This window comes from Macaca thibetana, chromosome 10 (assembly GCF_024542745.1).
Source record: "Macaca thibetana thibetana isolate TM-01 chromosome 10, ASM2454274v1, whole genome shotgun sequence".
In the NCBI taxonomy this organism is placed as follows: Eukaryota; Metazoa; Chordata; class Mammalia; order Primates; family Cercopithecidae; genus Macaca; species Macaca thibetana.
The window spans coordinates 6,066,548-6,084,742 of record NC_065587.1 but is presented as its reverse complement, the minus strand read 5'-3'; the positions used below and the strand labels follow the sequence as shown (position 1 = coordinate 6,084,742).

Below are 18,195 nucleotides of genomic sequence, written 5' to 3'. Positions count from 1 at the left end.
GTGTACCTGTGCGGGTCTCACCTGTGCCAGATGTATACCTCTGTGGCTCTCACTTGTGTGGGTCTGGTATGTGACAAAGGCCTGGGAATTGGTAGCTGTCATCTGCCAGGAGCAGACCCTGAGCCAAGTTCCCTGTTCTCATTTCATGCCCTCAGCTCTGGGAGGCTGATCCCTTAGCCCCATTTTATAAATGGAAGACAGAGGTTAAGCAGTGGGCCCAGGGCCACAGAACAGCTGAGCTGTGGAGCTGGACATCGACCTTGGGCAGGTGCCTCCAGGGGCCTGAGCCCAGGCCCTCCACTCCCGCATCCTCCGACAACCCATCCTGGGTGAGTGGAGGCATCTGCCAGAGCCAGCCAGGCCCAGTGGTGACGGCCCCCCTGCCCACAGGACAGAAGCTGCTGGACTCGCTGGCAGAGACCTGGGACTTCTTCTTCAGTGACGTGCTGCCCATGCTGCAGGCCATCTTCTACCCGGTGCAGGTGGGCGGCCCAGCCCTGGGGAGGGAAGCCCAGTGCCCCTGCCGTGCCCACCCTGGCCTCACTCTACAGAGGGGGGCTGCCGGGCTGGGGGGCCCACACACCTGCTCTGCTCTGTGCTGCTCTCCTTGGGCTTCCTGAGTTGCTTGGAGCCTGTTTCCACCTGCTCAAGCTGCAGATACGGACGCCTCCCTCCCCGTGAGTCCCCCAGCAGCAGCAGCGAGGCACAGAGTAGGGGGCTCTGTGACAGTAACCCTTTCACTGCCAGAGGAAACTGAAGGGACCCTCTATCCTTGGGACAGGGTCATCTGAGGAGAACGGGTGGAGGGGCCTGAGGGTCAGCAGGTCTTTTCCCCCTTTGGGGTCCCAGGGCCGGGAGAGGGGAGATGAGGACGCCTGTGACCACAGCTGGTGGGGTGGGGTGCCTTCCCTCCACAGGGCAAGGAGCCGTCGGTGCGCCAGCTGGCCCTGCTGCACTTCCGGAACGCCATCACCCTCAGTGTGAAGCTAGAGGATGCGCTGGCCCGGGCCCATGCCCGCGTGCCCCCTGCCATCGTGCAGATGCTGCTGGTGCTGCAGGTGGGTGCAGTGGGCACAGCGTCGGGCATGGGGACCATAGGGCAGTAATTGGGCTCAGATGCTCACAGGCAGAGCATGAGACGAGGATTGAGGGGCACGAGATTTAAGGAAGGGCCCGATCAGAGGAGAAGCCTGTCAGGACCTGGGACCAGGGAGCAGCCGGTTGGAGCTATGGGTTCAGGAGAGCTCAAGCCGCAGACCTGTTCCTCCTAGGCACAAGGCTGGGCCTTTACACCCTGCGTCGGCCAGCCTGGGGTTGTAGCCACCTCCAACACACACATGCACACGCACATACTATACACATGCATGCTTGCACACACACATGCATGTGCACTTACTACACACATACGCGGATGCACACGCACGCACAGTGGCCCAGTCATTTCTGTCCAGAGGTCTTTCGTCAGTGGGTCAGCTCTGGGGAAGACATTCTGAGAGCTGTTAGCCCCCCTCACAGCAGGTGGGGAGAGGGTACCTGCCCCAGAAAGGAGTGGGGCCCCCAGTGGCATCCACCGCAAGCCGGGGGTTTCCGCACACTGCCCTTCCCAGGCACCACACTTCGCGATTGGCCAGCTCATAGCGCTGTTGTAGGACCGCACAGGCACTGCCGGCCACCCCATTTTACAGGTAGGAGATTCAAGTCCTGCTTGCTGGGAGCTAACAAGGGCAGGAGCCCAGCCACACCCCAGGTCTCGCAGGTGCAAAGCCCTCTTTATCGTTCTGAATTCCCGTGAAGATCTTTTAAAATTAGGGTCTGTGGGGACACTCCCAGCACTTTGGGAGGCCAAGGAGGGCAGATCACAAGGTCAGGAGATCAAGACCGTCCTGGCCAACATGGCGAAACCCTGTCTCTACTAAAAATACAAAAATTGGCCGGGTGCGGTGGCTCAAGCCTGTAATCCCAGCACTTTGGGAGGCCGAGGCGGGTGGATCACGAGGTCAGGAGATCGAGACCATCCCTGGCTAACATGGTGAAACCCCGTCTCTACTAAAAATACAAAAAAACTAGCCGGGCGTGGTGGCGGGCACCTGTAGTCCCAGCTACTCGGGAGGCTGAGGCAGGAGAATGGCGTGAACCCAGGAGGCGGAGCTTGCAGTGAGCCGAGATCGCGCCACTGCACCCCAGCCTGGGCGACACAGTGAGACTCTGTCTCAAAAAAAAGAAAAAAAAAAAAATACAAAAATTAGCTGGGCGTGGTGGCGCATGCCTGTAATTCCGGCTACTCGGGAGGCTGAGGCAGGAGAATTGCTTGAACCTGGGAGGCAGAGGTTGTAGTGAGGTGAGATCACACCACTGCAGTCCAACTTGGCAACACAGTGAGACTCTGTCTCAAGAAAAAAATAATTCTACCCCCGTGTATCTTGTGCCTGAACCACCTGACAGCCCCTTGAGGCCTGCTGTCTTCCATTATTCATGGATTCACTCATTCATTCATTCATTCATTTAATGAGGGCAAGCACTCGTTATATGTCAGCTTTCTCCCAGCCCTCTGTGTGGGGTGCTGGGGTCACAGAGCTTTTGTCCCCGCTCAGCACACAGCTGGGTGAGCAGCCTCATCTCCCAGGTTGTGGCTCGAATACGCCTGGAGGTAGCGGTGAGCTCTTCAGAGCTCCAGATGAGGGGAGGTGGCCTGAGCCAGGGATGGGAAGAAGAGAGGGGCTTGTGAGGAGGTGTCTGATGGATGGGGCCTGCACCTGGCCCCGTGGGGCAGGGAGCCCCAGGTGAGCATCTTGGCCCTCCCTGGGTGGGGTCAGCCAGTGTCTCTGGAGAGACTGTCCAAAGCCTCTAGGACTCTTGAGTACGGGGCCCCTCCGAGGGGTGGAAGGTGCAGAACGCCCATCTCATCTGGCTACAGCCTTTTTCCAGGGCACACCGTGGTCTCCCAGGTCATGATGCTGCTGTGAGCAGCAGAGTGACTCAGGCCACGTGCTCTGAGAGGGGCTGGGAGACCACTGTGGGCCCTGCCATGGGGACAGAGAGCCCATGGGAATGGGAGGTGGGAGGCAGAGGACAGGCTCTCTGGTGGGTGGGACATACGGTTGAGAGCCTGGGGCCACCAAGCTCAGGTGCATGACCCCCCCTACCCCCACCCCACTCTCCTGCAGGGAGTACATGAGTCCAGGGGCGTGACCGAGGACTACCTGCGCCTGGAGATGCTGGTTCAGAAGGTGGTGTCGCCATACCTGGGCACCTACGGCCTCCACTCCAGCGAGGGGCCCTTCACCCATTCCTGCATCCTGGGTAGGGGTCTGCCTGGGCCTTGGGCTGGGTTAGGGGTGACCATGGGCCCTGTCCATTGTGAACAGATGGGCAAACCGAGGCCCCATGACGGAACCAGGATCTGACTCCAGACTGGTTCTCAGCCGGGCAGCAGCCCCCAGCCTGCCATGTGCCGGCCTGGACCTGGGGATCTGTGACGGTGGACTAACACCGTGAGCAGTAATGTGGCCACACCTTGGAGAGTCCCACTAGGGCTCTGCGTTCCCCAGGAGGCCACATTCATGGACAGTCTTGAAAGTCAGAAATGGGTCAGGTGGAGTGCTCAGAACATGCACATGCTGAAGCTTGAGGACTCCTGGCTCAGTTAGGGAACTGAGGCTGGGAGGGACGAGGTCTGGGGGTGGGCGGCGTCCCGGGGCTACCTGGTGCGTCCAGCACAGCTGGCCACGTTGCTCCCTTGACGGAGAGCCTCTGCGATCCTGCAGCAGTGTCCTCTGAATACCTGCTGTGCACCAGCCCGAGGCCACGCCCCTCCCCTCCAGCGGGGGAGGCCGACCAGTGAGTCCCCTCCGTGTCCCACCATTAGCTGGAGGCTGGGAGCATCCCAGGCAGAGGGAACAGAGCTGGGGCAAGGCCCACTTGGGACTACGCCCTCCTCATCCAGAGGGGCTCCACATCCCCACCTGCTGGTGTAAAACCTGCCTACCGGTGTGTCTCAGCTCAGGTGGTGCCCTGGCCGCTGGAGAACTTTGAGCCACTCAGGCTCGGTGTAGCCCTGGGTGGCAGGACCTCAGCCCGTGCCTGATGGGACCTTCTTCCCCTGGTCCGGGAAAGGCTCCTGAGCCGCTCATGTGTGTCGCCTGCCACCTGGTGGCCACTCTTTGGACTGCAGGGTCCCAAATGAGAGCCCGAACCCTGCCCCGTCACCAGCCTCAGCCACCAGTGCCACTGCCTCCTGCCCAGATGACCCAAGGGGCCTCCTCCCCGAGTCCCCATGTCTGCCCTCGGCCCCCACAGTCTATTATTCTCCATGCTGCAGCCAGTGAGGCCCATTTACAACTGCCTGACCACAGGCTCCCTGCATCCCCAGGATGGAATCCCCGCCTTGACCTTACATGGAGGGCCTGTCCCCATCTGCCCCCATCTGCCCCCATCATAGCCCCACAACCTGACCCCATAGCTCGCCTGCGTGGACTTCTTGCCGCCCCCCCCCCCCCGCTTCATCCCCTTGGACATCAGCTCCAGTGGGGCAGGGGCTGTACCTGCCTAGGAAAGTGTAGACGTCCAGCAGGTGCCAAAGTCCATACGCTTCCACAAGTGGAGAAACTGAGGCACGGGGGTTAGGTAACTTACCTAGGGTCAAACACAGGTTGCTGGCAGGGTGCAGGTTCAAACCCAGGCATTTGACTTGAGGTCCTGTGTGTCCAGGCTGGGCCTAGGCTGGAGAAGAGAGACCAGAACCTGAGCTAGTGTCAGAGCTTGTGGTGGCAGGATCTGCTGGGCCGGGCCTGGGATCAGCGTGGGCTGAGCCTTCCCCGCAGCTGCCCCTGCACGAGGACCCAGTGTGCAGCGAGCAGCAGGTGCCGAGGTAGGCGGGGACACAGGTAGCCTCTGGTGTGACAGTGCCCATGTCTCTCCCCAGAGAAGCGCCTCCTCCGCCGCTCTCGCTCGGGGGACGTGCTGGCCAAGAACCCGGTGGTGCGCTCCAAGAGCTACAACACGCCGCTGCTGAACCCCGTGCAGGAGCACGAGGCGGAGGGCGCAGCGGCCGGCGGCCCCAGCATCCGCAGGCACTCCGTGTCAGAGATGACGTCCTGCCCCGAGCCCCAGGGCTTCTCCGACCCGCCCGGCCAGGGCTCTGCCGGGGCCTTCAGGTCCTCCCCAGCACCCCACTCAGGGCCCTGCCCCAGCAGACTCTACCCCACGACCCAGCCCCCTGAGCAGGGCTCGGATCCCACCCGCAGCTCCCTGCCCCACGCCAGCCCGGAGAACCTGGTGGACCAGATCCTGGAGTCCGTGGACTCAGATTCTGAAGGGATTTTCATTGACTTTGGCCGGGGCCGGGGCTCTGGCATGTCCAACTTGGAGGGCTCTGGTGGCCGGCAGAGTGTCGTGTGAGGCCTCACAGCTGGCCTTGAGTTTTTACTGACAACGTCCCCATGTGCGGAGGTGTCCATGTGGCGTGTGTGTGTGTGTGTGTGTGTGAGAGAGAGAGAGAGACTTTTTTACTCTGTGCCGTCCCGCCAGCCCTGGTGACCTCCTCACTGGCCTCAGTTGCTTTGTGTTTCTGTCTTGGTTGGAAATACCATCAGCCTCCTAGGCCCGGCCCAGGTCTGTGTCAGGCGGATGAGTCAGCGTTACCTGGGGGCCTGGGTCAGGGACAGGGGTCGGTCGCTTGCTCCCACGCTCCTCCTGCCCCAGTCCTCTGGCGTCCACACCTGCCCGCAGAGAATGTGAATCTGGTGGGGTCTGCCCACGCCGGGCCCCAGAGTGACCAGACTCCAGCACACCTGTCTCTTCCTGCCTGGGGTGGCCATGGGGATGGAAAGGGGTGGAATAAAACCTGTCGACCCAGCTCATGTCTGCGGTGCCTGCCCTGGGGACGCCCCTTCAGGGTGCTCACCCTCAGGCCTTTGCTACTTTCTAGGGAGCACAGGTTCCCAGGGTCTGCGTGGTGGGGGCCGACCTGTGCCTGTTGTCCAGGCCTCCCTACTGCTCCACCATCCCTGTCACTGATGGCAGGATCGGGAGATTGTGGACGGAAGGGCTGGGATGCTGGGGAGTGGGACTGGCCCTGACTTTGCCCCGGCCTTAGCAGGAAGCCTTGGAGGGAGGGAAGGAGGGGTGGGGGTGGGATCTGCCAGCTCCTCCCGTGCTACAGAAGCGCCCAGGGGGCCTGGGGGGTGGTGGTGACCTGCTGAAGGCCACCTGGCCTGGGAAGGACAAGCTAGCACCTGCTCTCACCTCCCCTGCAGCCTCAGACAGGTTTTCCCGAGTCCCCAGGTGGTCAGGATTCCCCCCTCAGCCACAGCAGGCAGGGTCTGCTCCCTGTACGCCCCTCAGTGAGGCCCAAATGTTACTGAGAGCCAGAGGCCAGCCCAGCACCACGGGCACTCTGACTTTCAGGGCAGGAGCTGAGCCTGGGGTAGGCTTCCCTGGCCAACCCCGCCCTTTTTAAGCATCGGGTCAGCGTGGCCTCCATGGGGAGGGGTGTGGGGGTCTTTGATGGCGGGCATCTTTCCACACCGCGTTCACCGGCTGATCCGCCACCCCAGCAGCCTTCCACGCGCTCGCCTCTCGTGGCGTTGATTTTCTCAAGGTGGGGAAGGAGTGCTGAGCAAAAGAAAGGCCCAGGGCAGGGGAACTGGGTGGGTGTGAGCCGGGCGTGAGCAGGAGGAGGCCATCACCTGACGTCTGAGTCATGGCCAGAGCTGGCCCAGGCTGTCTGCCAGCAGAGCCTTCGGGATGGAGGAGTTTCCCTCTCTGGTGGGAAAAGCAGACCTGGCACCCCTGCTTCAGCTCAGGATAGGAGGGTGTAGGGGTGGGGGCGGGGGGAGCTCCGGCTTTCTGACTCTGCTGAACCTCAGTTTTGTCATCTGTGATATGCCAACCCTGTGGAGCTCTCTGAAGCTGCTCGGAATGGGTAATAGCCCCAGGCAGGGCTCAGCTGGGCAAGGAGAGGAGCAAGAGCGGCCTCAGGTCCCAGGCCTAGGGGCAGGTGGTCATTGAACAGGAAACCAGAACCTGGTCTGAGAACCACTAGGCCAGGCTGACGAGGCCGAAATCCCTGAACCAAGCTCTGGCTCCCAGCTGCATCATGGAGCCAGAGGTGGCCTGGCTTGGGGAGTAGTGGGTGACCATTAGCAGCAGGGTTGTCAGCAGTCATCTCAAGGCAGGAGGACCAATGACCAGAAGCCGTGGCAGGGAGTTGCTGTCTGGGCTCTGTCTTCACTAAGGTACTAGACCCTCTATTCTGCCCCCAAGTGGTGGGGGCCCCATCATGGGGGGTCAAGCATCCTGGACGCTACAGGGCCTAGGGTGGCCCAGGCACTGGTGGCCCCTGCTGGCTGGCACTTGGGCCCATGGCAAGGCGATCCTTGAGCTCTCTGTCCTCCCTCCCCGGGGCAGGAGAGGAGGCCCCTGGGCAGCAGCCAGCAGCATCCCTAACCATAGATGGGGGAGCTGCAGCCCAGGAGGTGGGTGCTGGGCCTGGGCCCTGCAGCAGCCCAGGGGGCTCAGTGGGGACGCCAAGGAGGTGACAAGGCTACACTCCCAGCCCTGTAAAGCAGCAGCCCACCAAGAGGGTGTGTGTGTGTGTCCCAGCCTTGCTCCCAAAGATGTCAGAGGTGATCTGCATTCATACATCTTAGAAATTGGTCACCTGTAATCCCAACAGAGTCTCGCTCCGTCACCCAGGCTGGAGTGCAGTGGTGCAATCTCATCTCACTGCAATCTCTGCCTCCTAGGTTCAAGCGATTCTCTTGCCTCAGCCTCCCAAGTATCTGGGACTACAGGCATGCATCACCACACCCAGCTAATTTTTGTATTTTTAGTAGAGACGGGGTTTCACCATGTTGACCAGGCTGTTCTTGAACTGCTGACCTCAGGTGATCCACCCACTTCAGCCTCCCAAAGTGCTGGAATTACAAACATGAACTGCTGCACCCTGCCCGTTTATCTTTTAAGGAATAGAGTGACTCAGGGAAGAGGCATGGGGAATCGTGCGCTCCATCCTGTCTGGTCTTCAAGGCATCCCCCTGGAGAGCTGCGCCTTGTCACAGAGTCAGGGCTTGGTGACATTATGTTGACAACAGAAATGAGCAGATGGCTTCTTATATTTGCTGCTCTTGTCTCCCACACCCTAAGGTTTGTTAAAAGAGTGAAATCGCTGGCTAATTAGTGGTTGGTCTACCATGGGTGTCTCCAGGGATGTCCCCAGTGGGGTGGATTCCTCTGCATCTCCAGGGCTGGGGTTCTAGAAACTGCTTTATCGTTTTCGTCTTTTGTGTGTGTGTTGTAAGTTTTGCGCAGGATTCTCATGAACGCTCTACCCCTGACCTCTCAAATGCACAATCTCAAGCCCTGGCCGCATCTGCTGACCCTGAATCTGCATTTCAGCCCCGCTTTGGGGTCCGTGGGCTTGCCGGGACATGGGAGCCTCACCCGCACTGTGACAGGGTCTGGGGGGAGGTGGCACTTAGGAAAACCCAGGGTGGGTCACGATAGCCTTCCTGGAGACCCTGACTGCACCCCTGCTGAGAGCTCAGATTTGCTTGGGTGTCTGTGTGTGTGTGTGTATGTGTGTGTGCAAGTGTTTGGGTAGGGATGTGGTGTGTGTGTGTGTGCATGTGTGTCTGTGTGTGTGTGCAAGTATACACCACACAGCAGCTAAGCCCTGGCAGGAGGTCTCAGAGGTGGGTCCATTGGAGTGCTGGTGCCCACCCCGTGTGCCCTCTCAAGCACTCACTTTGCACCCCATGGTGTTCATCTCTAGAAGGACTAGCTCCGTTTCAGGAAGGTGCTGCTGGGTGGGCTGTGGCCCAGGAATCACGAGGTAGGGGGCGAATGTGCTCTCTGGATGTGCCGGCCCTGGGGAGAGGAAGAGGAGGAGTCCCAAAGGTGGAGAGGCCCGCAGCCGAAGCCCCTCCCAGAGGAGGGAAGACTTCCGAAGAAGAGAGAGGGACTGGGAAGCGTGTAGGCTAAAGGGGTGCCCACAATAAGCGTGGACCCATTTGTCATTTTCCATTTGACCATGAAAGTAATAGCTTACAGCCAGGCATGGTGGCTCACACCTGTAGACCTAGCACTTTAAGAGGGTAAGGTGGGTGGATTGCTTGAGCTCAGGAGTTGGAAATCAGCCTGGGCAACAGGGTGAAACTCTGTCTCTTTAAAAAAATTGTAAAATTAGCCAAGTGTGGTGGCATGTTCCTGTAGTCCCAGTACCCGAGGCCGATATGGGAGGATCACATGAGTCTGGGAGGGCACACGGGGTGGGCTGCGGTGAACTATGACCACACCGCTGCACTGCAGCCTGGCTAACACAGCGAGACCCTGTCCCTGCTGCAAAAAAAAAAAAAAAAAAAAAAAAAACCTATAATTATGACTTCTGGGTCTACACCCAAAAACTTGGAAGCAGGATCTCAAAGAGATATGTGCACACCCGTGTTGTTCGTAGCGACGTTCTTCACAACCACCAAAAGGTAGAAGCCACCAAGGGTCCATCGTGAGCTGAATGGATACGCAATGTGGTCATCCATGCAAGCGAATATTCCTCAGCCTCAAAGAATGAAGTCCAAATAATAATAATAATGAAGTCCTGATACATGCTACAACATGAATAAGACTTAAAAACCTGATGTGAAGTGAAAGAAGCCAGCCAGCAAAGACCACATCCTGGATGATTCCATTCCAAAATGTTCAGAATAAGCAAATCCGTAGGGACAGAAAGTAGAGTGGTGGTCGGCAGGCCCTGGAGGGGGGTTTAAGGAGTCGTTGATGGGATTCGAGTTTAATTTTGCAAGATAAATAGAGTTCTGGAGATTGCACAGCAACATGAATGTTACTTAACACTACTGAACTGCACATTTGATTGTGTGTATTTTACCACAGTAAACACACAAGGAAGGGGAGAGAAGAAAGGAGGAGAGGGGAGCAAAGGAGGGAAGGGAGGGCAGGAAGCTAGCTTCCACCTTTTGACTGTTGTGAAGAATGTTGCTATGAACACGAGTGTGCAAATATCTTTTTGAGATCCTGCTTCCAATTCTTTTAGGTATGGACCCAGAAGCCTTTTTTTTTTTTTTTTTTTTTTTTTTTTTTTTTTTTTTTTTTTTTGAGATAAGAGTCTCACTCTGTCGCCCAGGCTGGAGTGCAGAGCCGCCATCTCAGCTCACTGCAGCCTCCACCTCCCGGGTTCAAGCGATTCTCCTGCCTCAGCCTCCCAAGTAGCTGGGACTGTAGGCGCCTGCCACCACACCCAGCTAATTTTTGTATTTTTAGTAGAGACAGGGTTTCACCATGTTGGCCAGGATGGTCTCAATCTCTTGACCTCGTGATCCACCTGCCTAGGCCTCCCAAAGTGCTGGGGTTACAGGCGTGAGCCACCTGCCCGGCCGACCCAGAAGTCTTATTTATAGGTTAATTTTTTTTTTTTTTTTTTTTTTTTTGCGGTGGGGACAGGGTCTGTCTCTGTTGCCCAGGCTACAATGCAGTGGCATAATCACAATCACGGCTCACTGCAGCCTCAACCTCCCGGACTCAAGTGATCCTCCCACCTCAGCCTCCAGAGTAGTTGGGACTGCAGACACGTGCCACCACACCTGGCTAATTTTTTTTTAATAAGGAAGGGAGGGAGGGAGGAAGGGAGGAAGGGAGGGAAAGGAGGGGAAAGGGAGAGAAGGAAGGGAGGGAGGAAGGAGAAAAGAAAAGGAAAGAAGGAAAGATAGAGAAGGAAGGAAAGGGGAGAGGAAGACTCCTTTCTTCCTTGGAGTCCCCTGTAGCTGCTTTCCTCGGGAGCATGACCTGATCGTCTTGGTCTCTCTACTGAGACTGGAGTGGAGGGACACAGCACTCCATCAGGGGGACCGTGGTCCCCAACTCCAGGAGTGTCCAGCGGTAAAGCAGGCAGTAGCCTCAGAAATGCTGGGAGGAATAGGGAGGCCGCTGAGGCACGGGAGCCTCAGGGATGCAACTGGCACAGACTGGAGATGAGCCCCTAAGAACCATGATGCTCTTCCTGGTCCCTGTGTAGTTGGGGGTGGCGATGTGACCAGCCCTGGCCAGTGAGTTCTAAGTGGAAGTGATGCAGGGCACTTTAGAGCTGGAGTATTTCATTGCCAGACAGAGACCCCTCCAGGGCTGTCCTTCCCTCTGCCACAGTGGTTGGCAGTGTCCCAGGCAAGCCTGCTCCAGCAGGCAGACGTGCGGCATGGCTACGGTGGTGGAGGCCCCTGTGATTGGGAGATGCTTGTTGCTTGGCACAACCAGGTTTGACTTGACGCTACACCCTTTTTCCCAGTACTCTAGAATCACACAGTCCGTGAGTGGGGAGAAGGCTGGCATGGGATATTTCGTTGTATATATTTATGTATGTTATACACCCCTCATGGGCAGAGCCAGGACCTCCAGGGTCTGATCCTAAGTTGGGCACTGTGTGACATTGCGCAGGTCACCCTGTCCTCAGTTTCCCGATCTATAGCTGGGATCTTCCCCAGCTATGAAATCAGTGACCGGTGCTGTTTCTTTGCCTGTCTGTGCAAGGTGGACTCACATGCAGAGCAGGGCTATTAGATTGTAAACTGCAGACACCAGACATCTCTGACAAAGGAGCTCTGTGCAGGTGACAAGCATCGGGCAGACGCCTACTTAATGGTTTTTGACCTGAAGGTAATAATGGCTTAATAATAAACGGGTGGTTTTACCCCCAAGAACCCTTCTCCTCATTGACTGATGTGTTTGCAGAGAGCTCAGAACTGCTCTCACAGGCTGTAAAAAGCTATAAAAATGTAAACTATCATCGACATCATCTGCAAGAGGAATTTCTCATGCTGACATTTCTCTCCTCACTATGGGGATTCATGTCAGCCTGTGTTTGGTGGGGGAAGAGGCCAGGGGAGCATCAAATATGAGGATGTGGGATCAGGCGGGCTCTTATTTGCAAGCAGCCGAGGCAGATGCCAATGATCATGCAGAGAAGGAGTTTACTGAAGAATGTTGCGAGCTCCTAGAGCTGTCATGAGGTGGATGAGCCAAGCCCACTTCCAGGAACAGTGTCCCAAATCACCCCACACGACAGTGGGCCTGATGGGAAACCGGCAGCATTGCAGCCACCTCACAGGGAAGGCTCCCAACATATGGGGAGGCTCCCACTGCCCAGATGCTCCCTCAGCACAGCGGGCTCCCATCATACGGGGACCATCCCACTGCACAGATGCTCCCACAGCGCAGCGAGGCTCCCATCATAGGGGTACGATCCCACTGCACAGATGCTCCCACAGCACAGCGAGGCTCCCATCATAGGGAGACGATCCCACTGCACAGATGCTCCCACAACACAGCGAGGCTCTCATGATATGGGGATGATCCCACTGCACAGACGCTCCCACAGCACAGCGAGGCTCTCATGATATGGGGACGATCCCACTGCACAGACGCTCCCACAGAGCAGCGAGGCTCCCTTCATAGGGGGACAATCCCACTGCACAGACGCTCCCACAGCACAGCGAGGCTCCCATCATACGGGGACGATCCCACTGCACAGATGCTCCCACAGCACAGCGAGGCTCTCATGATATGGGGACGATCCCACTGCACAGACGCTCCCACAGCGCAGCGAGGCTCCCATCATACGGGGATGAGCCCGCTGCACAGATGCTCCCACAGCACAGCAAGCTCCCATCACATAGGGATGATCCCATAGCACACATACTCCCATTGCATAGATGCTCCCCACACACTGAGAGGCTCCCATCACATAGGGAGGCTCCCACTGCACAGATGATCCCATTGCACAGATGCTCCCAGCACACAGAGAGGCGCCCATCGTATGGGGATACTCCTGCTGCACAGATGCTCCCCACACACAGAGATGCCCCAGTTACACTGGACCAAACCCAACTGCCACCAGTGTCGATACCCATTATGTTCCAGGCACTTCACTTTGTAGCCACTGTGCCCTCCCTCACCACCCAAGCTGGGCATCGTTGGGGACACCCTCTTCAGGATTATGAATTCTAGGGCAGCCTCCTCTCTCATGGTGGACATCACAATGGTGCAGCCTGTCACTGTCTGGGCCCTGGTGGCAAAGGGACCGGGTAAACCCGTTGTCAGGCCACCTTGGGGCTGTGAGATGTCTGTAAGGTCTTGAGTGCCAATATGGTAAAGGCATTTGAGGGGTGGGCAGGTCGGTACACAAGCTCAGCGTCCACCCTGCTGTCAACCAGGGCAGCCGGAGCACAGCCACCTCAGCTGCAAATCAGAAGGGTTTCCATTATTAGACCCAAAGATCCCAAAAAACAGTGGAGAGCGCACACACCTTCAGTGTGCCGGCAGCACTAACCACACAACGCATTTGCTCTGACACGGGTCCAAGGCACGAAGTAGACGGGCAGGGGTCAGGGAACCTGCCTGGGTTTCTGGGCCAGGCTACACAGGGATAAAGCAGGCCCCTTAAGCGACTGAATCCCAGGATCCTGGCCCATAAAGGGAGAGGGTTGGAAGATGATCTTCCACATCCCTTTATCCCTTTTGCCCTAACCTGGCAGTCATACACCCAAATCGGGGGGCAGTGTTGGCTTCGTGGTTTTAATAAGGTTAAAAGCAGGCCAAGTCTTAGCTCAAGCAGCTGGCAGGCTGAGTTAATTTGGGAGAAAACAAATGGGAAGCCCAAGACCTTGGACATAGATCTTTTATTCCCTCTTCCTTGAAATTCTCCATCCCCAGGCACTTATTTATGTGGAACTTGCTGCTTGGAGGAGAACCAACTCTGCGACTTCAGAAACATTTGTAAGAGCAAATTTAATAAAGCCGAGAATAATACCATTCAGATGTAATTACTTTACTTTGCATGATTATTCCTTCTTTGCTATTGCAAGGCATTTGAAATGCAAGGAGTTATTGTGATAGCAACAAAAGGAAATGGCTAACTGGTTGATTACTGATTAAACAGTGCTTGGGGGAAAAACAGAAGAAAGAACTTGAAAAGGGAACCGGCCTGGGTTGTACAGTTCTTTTATATTTCTTTTTCCTTTGATTATGAATGGCAGAGCACACCTGCATTCTTCGCCACACAATCATTCGGCATTGTTGCTTTATTGTATGTATGTTAATATCGCTAAGCTATGGTGGCGAAATTTGTATGAGATTTTCACAAAACACAAATGCAAGGAGGGTGGTTTTCCCCCTGACATCTCTTTTTTTTTTTTTTTTTTTTGAGACGGAGTCTCGCTCTGTCGCCCAGGCTGGAGTGCAGTGGCCGGATCTCAGCTCACTGCAAGCTCCGCCTCCCGGGTTTACGCCATTCTCCTGCCTCAGCCTCCCGAGTAGCTGGGACTACAGGCGCCCGCCACCTCGCCCGGCTAAGTTTTTTTGTATTTTTTTTTTTTTTTTTTTTTTGAGACGGAGTCTCGCTCTGTCACCCAGGCTGGAGTGCAGTGGCCGGATCTCAGCTCACTGCAAGCTCCGCCTCCCGGGTTCACGCCATTCTCCTGCCTCAGCCTCCCGAGTAGCTTTTTTAGTAGAGACGGGGTTTCACCGTGTCAGCCAGGATGGTCTCGATCTCCTGACCTCGTGATCAGCCCGTCTCGGCCTCCCAAAGTGCTGGGATTACAGGCTTGAGCCACCGCGCCCGGCCACCCCCTGACATCTCTTAATGCTGTAAAATTATTCTGCCAGCCGTAGGCCGACTAGGGGGGTGGTTTCCCTTACGCCTGTCCAAAGTCGCTTTTTAAAACAGAAACCCTACAAATTGCCCTTCTTTCATGAGGGCCGGATCTTACATGGTAATATAAAAAATGTTTACATTCCACAACAGGAAAAGAGAACCCTGCACCCAGTGCCAGATGAAAACGATCAAGTGTGTGTACGTTGCTGGAATAAGACATTGTCACTCCCTTGTCATGTTTTGCGAGCATTCATTGCTCTCAAGCACACTTCCTGTGTTTGACCTAGAAATAGGCTGCACTTCTGATCTGCCCAGAGGCTCAGCTATCTATGTTCATTAGAAGGTAGACAGCACCACACTTTCTTACCACGTCGAGTCCTTCGAGAGCCAGGAAAGTATAAAATAATAACACACAAATTGTGTTGTGTTCGTTGAACAGGCCGCAGGCTAGGATGGTTACGAATTCTTTGCACAAGAAGAAGGCAGCTGCTTAGGTGTTGAGAGAATGAAATGGAGGTTGTCCGTTCATATTGTCAGAGGGGTTTGAACCAGAGGGACTCCATCTTGAATAGGGGCTGGGGAGAATTAGGCTGAGACCTACTGGGCTGCATTCCCAGGAGGTTAGGCATTCTTAGTCACAGGATGAGATAGGAGGTCAGCACAAGCTGTAGATCACAAAGACCTTGCTGATAAGATAGCATGCTGGGCCGGGCACGGTGGCTCACACCTGTGATCCCAGCACTTTAACAAGCCGACATGAGTGGATCACCTGAAGTCAGGAGTTCGAGACCAGCCTGGCCAACATGGTGAAACCCCGGCTCTACTAAAAATACAAAAATTAGCTGGGTGTGGTGGCAGTGCACCTGTAATCCCAGCTACTCAGGAGGCTGAGGCAGGAGAATCACTTGAACCTGGGAGGCGGAGGTGGCAGTGAGCCGAGATGGTGACACTGCACTGCAGCCTGGGTGACAGAGCAAGACTCTATCTCAAAAAAAAAAACAACAAAAAAAAAAATAGCATGTGATAAAGAAGCTGGCCAAATCCCACCAAAACCAAGATGGCGATGAAAGTGACCTCTGGTCGTCCTTACTGCTCATTATACGCCAAGTATAATTCATTAGCATGCTAAAAGACACTCCCACCAGTGCCATAACAGTTTACAAATGCCATAGCAACAGCAGGAAGTTGCCCAATATGATCTAAAAAAGGGTGGACTCTCAGTTCCAGGAATTGCCCGTCCCTTTCCTGGAAAACCCATAGATAATCCACCCCTTTTGCCTCCCTCAGAGTCCCAAGTAGCTGGGATCCTCCTGCCTCAGCCTCCCGAGTAGCTGGGATTACAGGCACCCACCACCATGCTTAGCTAATTTTTGCATTTTTAGTAGAGATGGGGTTTCACCTTGTTGGCCAGGCTGCTCCCAAACTCCTAACCTCAGGTGATCCACCCACCTCAGCCTCCCAAAGTGCTAGGATTACAGGTGAGAGCCATCGCACCCGGCCAGCTTGGATCATTCTAATCTCTTCTGAAATGAGGGAGAAACCACCACTGAGAGCCTCTGGAAAGGCTTGGTGGGCGGCAGGGGTGCCGGGGGGGCGGGTCCCAACTTCATGGAGGGTATGTCTTTATCAGCAGCGTGAGAATGGACTAACACGTCCTCTAATCAGACTCCTCCACAACTGTCCAGTTTTCATCAAACCGAAGCGTAGAAATACACACTGTTCTGTTGCTTTGGATCTTCATTTCCTTATGAAAGTTCCTGTGTCAAAATAAACCTTACATTAAACACATGTGTAGGTTTTTCTCTTGTAAATCTGTCTTTTGTTACGGGGGCCTCAGCCATGCACCGAGCCATGGTTGAGGAAAAGATCTCTTTTTATCCCCAACACAAGCACTCCCTGTGTGCCAGGCTCTGTCATCAGGGCTTGGGGAGAGAGAAAGAGGGGGCACGATAAGCCCCAACCATCCAGGCAAAGTACAGTTACTCTGGCCTGAACTGCTCACTGTGGCTGGAGGAAGGCCTGTGTTGATTGGCGCAGGCCCCGTTCCTTCCAGAACCTGAAATAATCATTGTGGCAGGGAGTCGTTGACCTAAAGGAAAAAACGGAGGCAAAATTAATATAAGTAAGAGTATATTTGGGGGCTGGGCACGGTGGCTCACGCCTGTAATCCCAGCACTTTGGGAGGCCCAGGCGGGCACATAACCTGAGGTCGGGAGTTGGAGACCAGCCTAACCAACATGGAGAAACCCCATCTCTACCAAAAGTACAAAATTAGCTGGGCGTGGTGGCGCATGCCTGTAATCCCAGCTACTTGGGAGACTGAGGCAGGAGAATTGCTTGAACCTGGGAGGCAGAGGTTGCAGTGAGCAGAGATCACACCATTGCACTCCAGCCTGGGCAACAAGAGCGAAACTCTGTCTCAAAAAAAAAAAAGTATATTTGGGTCAGGTTTGAGGACTGCAACCTGGGAGTATACATTCAAGTTGCCCTGAATATTCACTTTGATTAGCAACAGTTACAAGTAGGTTTTTAAAGGAAAAGAAGGTAAATTGTTTACCAAGAATTTACATTAAAATAACATAAATTGGCAGGGTGCAGTGACTCACGCCTGTAATCCCAGCATTTTGGGAGGCCAGGGTGGGTGGATCACCTGAGGTCAGGAGTTCAAGACCAGTCTGGACAACATGGTGAAACCCTGTCTCTACTAAAACTACAAAATTAGCCGAGCATGGTGGCAGGTGCCTGTAATCCCAGCTACTTGAGAGCCTGAGGCAGGAGAATTGCTTGAACCTGGGAGGCAGAGGTTGCAGTGAGCGGAGATTGCGCCAGTGCACTCCAGCCTGGGCGACAAGAGCGAAACTCTGTCTCAAAAAAAAAAAAAAAGTAAATTGTTCTAAAGAGCTTCTGCATAGCAAAAAGAAATTATCAACAGAATAAACAGACAATGAGAGAAAATCTTTGCAAACTATGCATCTGACAAAGGACTAATATCCAGAAACAATAAGGAACTTAAACGAATCAACAAGAATAAAATAATCCTATTAAAAAGTGGTCAAGGGGCCAGGCACGGTGGCTTGTGCCTGTAATCCTAGCACTTTGGGAGGCCGAGACAGGCGGATCCCTTGAGGTCAGAAGTTTGAGACCAGCCTGGGCAACATGGTAAACCCTATTTCTACTAAAAGTACAAAAATTAATGGTACCATGTGTTTGTAATCACAGCCACTTGGAAGCCTGAGGCGGGAGAATTGCTTGAACCCAGGGGAGGAGGTTGCAGTGAGCCGAGGTGGCGCCACTGCACTCCAGCCTAGGTGACAGAGCAAGACTCTGTCTCAAAAAAAAAAACCAAAAAGACAAAAGACATGAACAGACACACTTCTCAAAAGAAGACATACAGGCATACAAGCAGCCAACAAACATGAAAAAATGCTCAGCCTCACTAATCATCAGAGAAGTGCAAATCAAAATCACAAGGAGAAACCATTTCACATCAGTCAGAATGGCTATTATTATTATTTTCTGCCAGCATCTTGATTTTGGAC

The 18,195-nt window shown here is 55.0% G+C and overlaps 2 protein-coding genes across 6 annotated transcripts in view; one reads left to right on the top strand and one right to left on the bottom strand.

The window, feature by feature from the left end:
* PRR5 (proline rich 5) overlaps nucleotides 1-5,851 on the top strand; it is a 71,425-nt gene extending 65,574 nt beyond the window's left edge. For 4 of the 5 annotated variants that reach the window (XM_050805936.1, XM_050805935.1, XM_050805939.1 and 1 more), the window contains 4 exons: nucleotides 391-482; nucleotides 918-1,058; nucleotides 3,165-3,300; nucleotides 4,922-5,851. In XM_050805936.1, coding sequence (XP_050661893.1) covers nucleotides 391-482; nucleotides 918-1,058; nucleotides 3,165-3,300; nucleotides 4,922-5,397 — 845 coding nt within the window. In that variant the 3' untranslated portion in view covers nucleotides 5,398-5,851. Of the gene's footprint in view, nucleotides 1-390; nucleotides 483-917; nucleotides 1,063-3,164; nucleotides 3,301-4,921 lie in introns of all 5 variants that reach the window. The other variant, XM_050805937.1, reaches the window with a different exon arrangement.
* SULT4A1 (sulfotransferase family 4A member 1) overlaps nucleotides 1-18,195 on the bottom strand; it is a 996,812-nt gene that overhangs the window by 893,296 nt on the left and 85,321 nt on the right. The gene's annotated exons all lie outside the window — the stretch shown is intronic.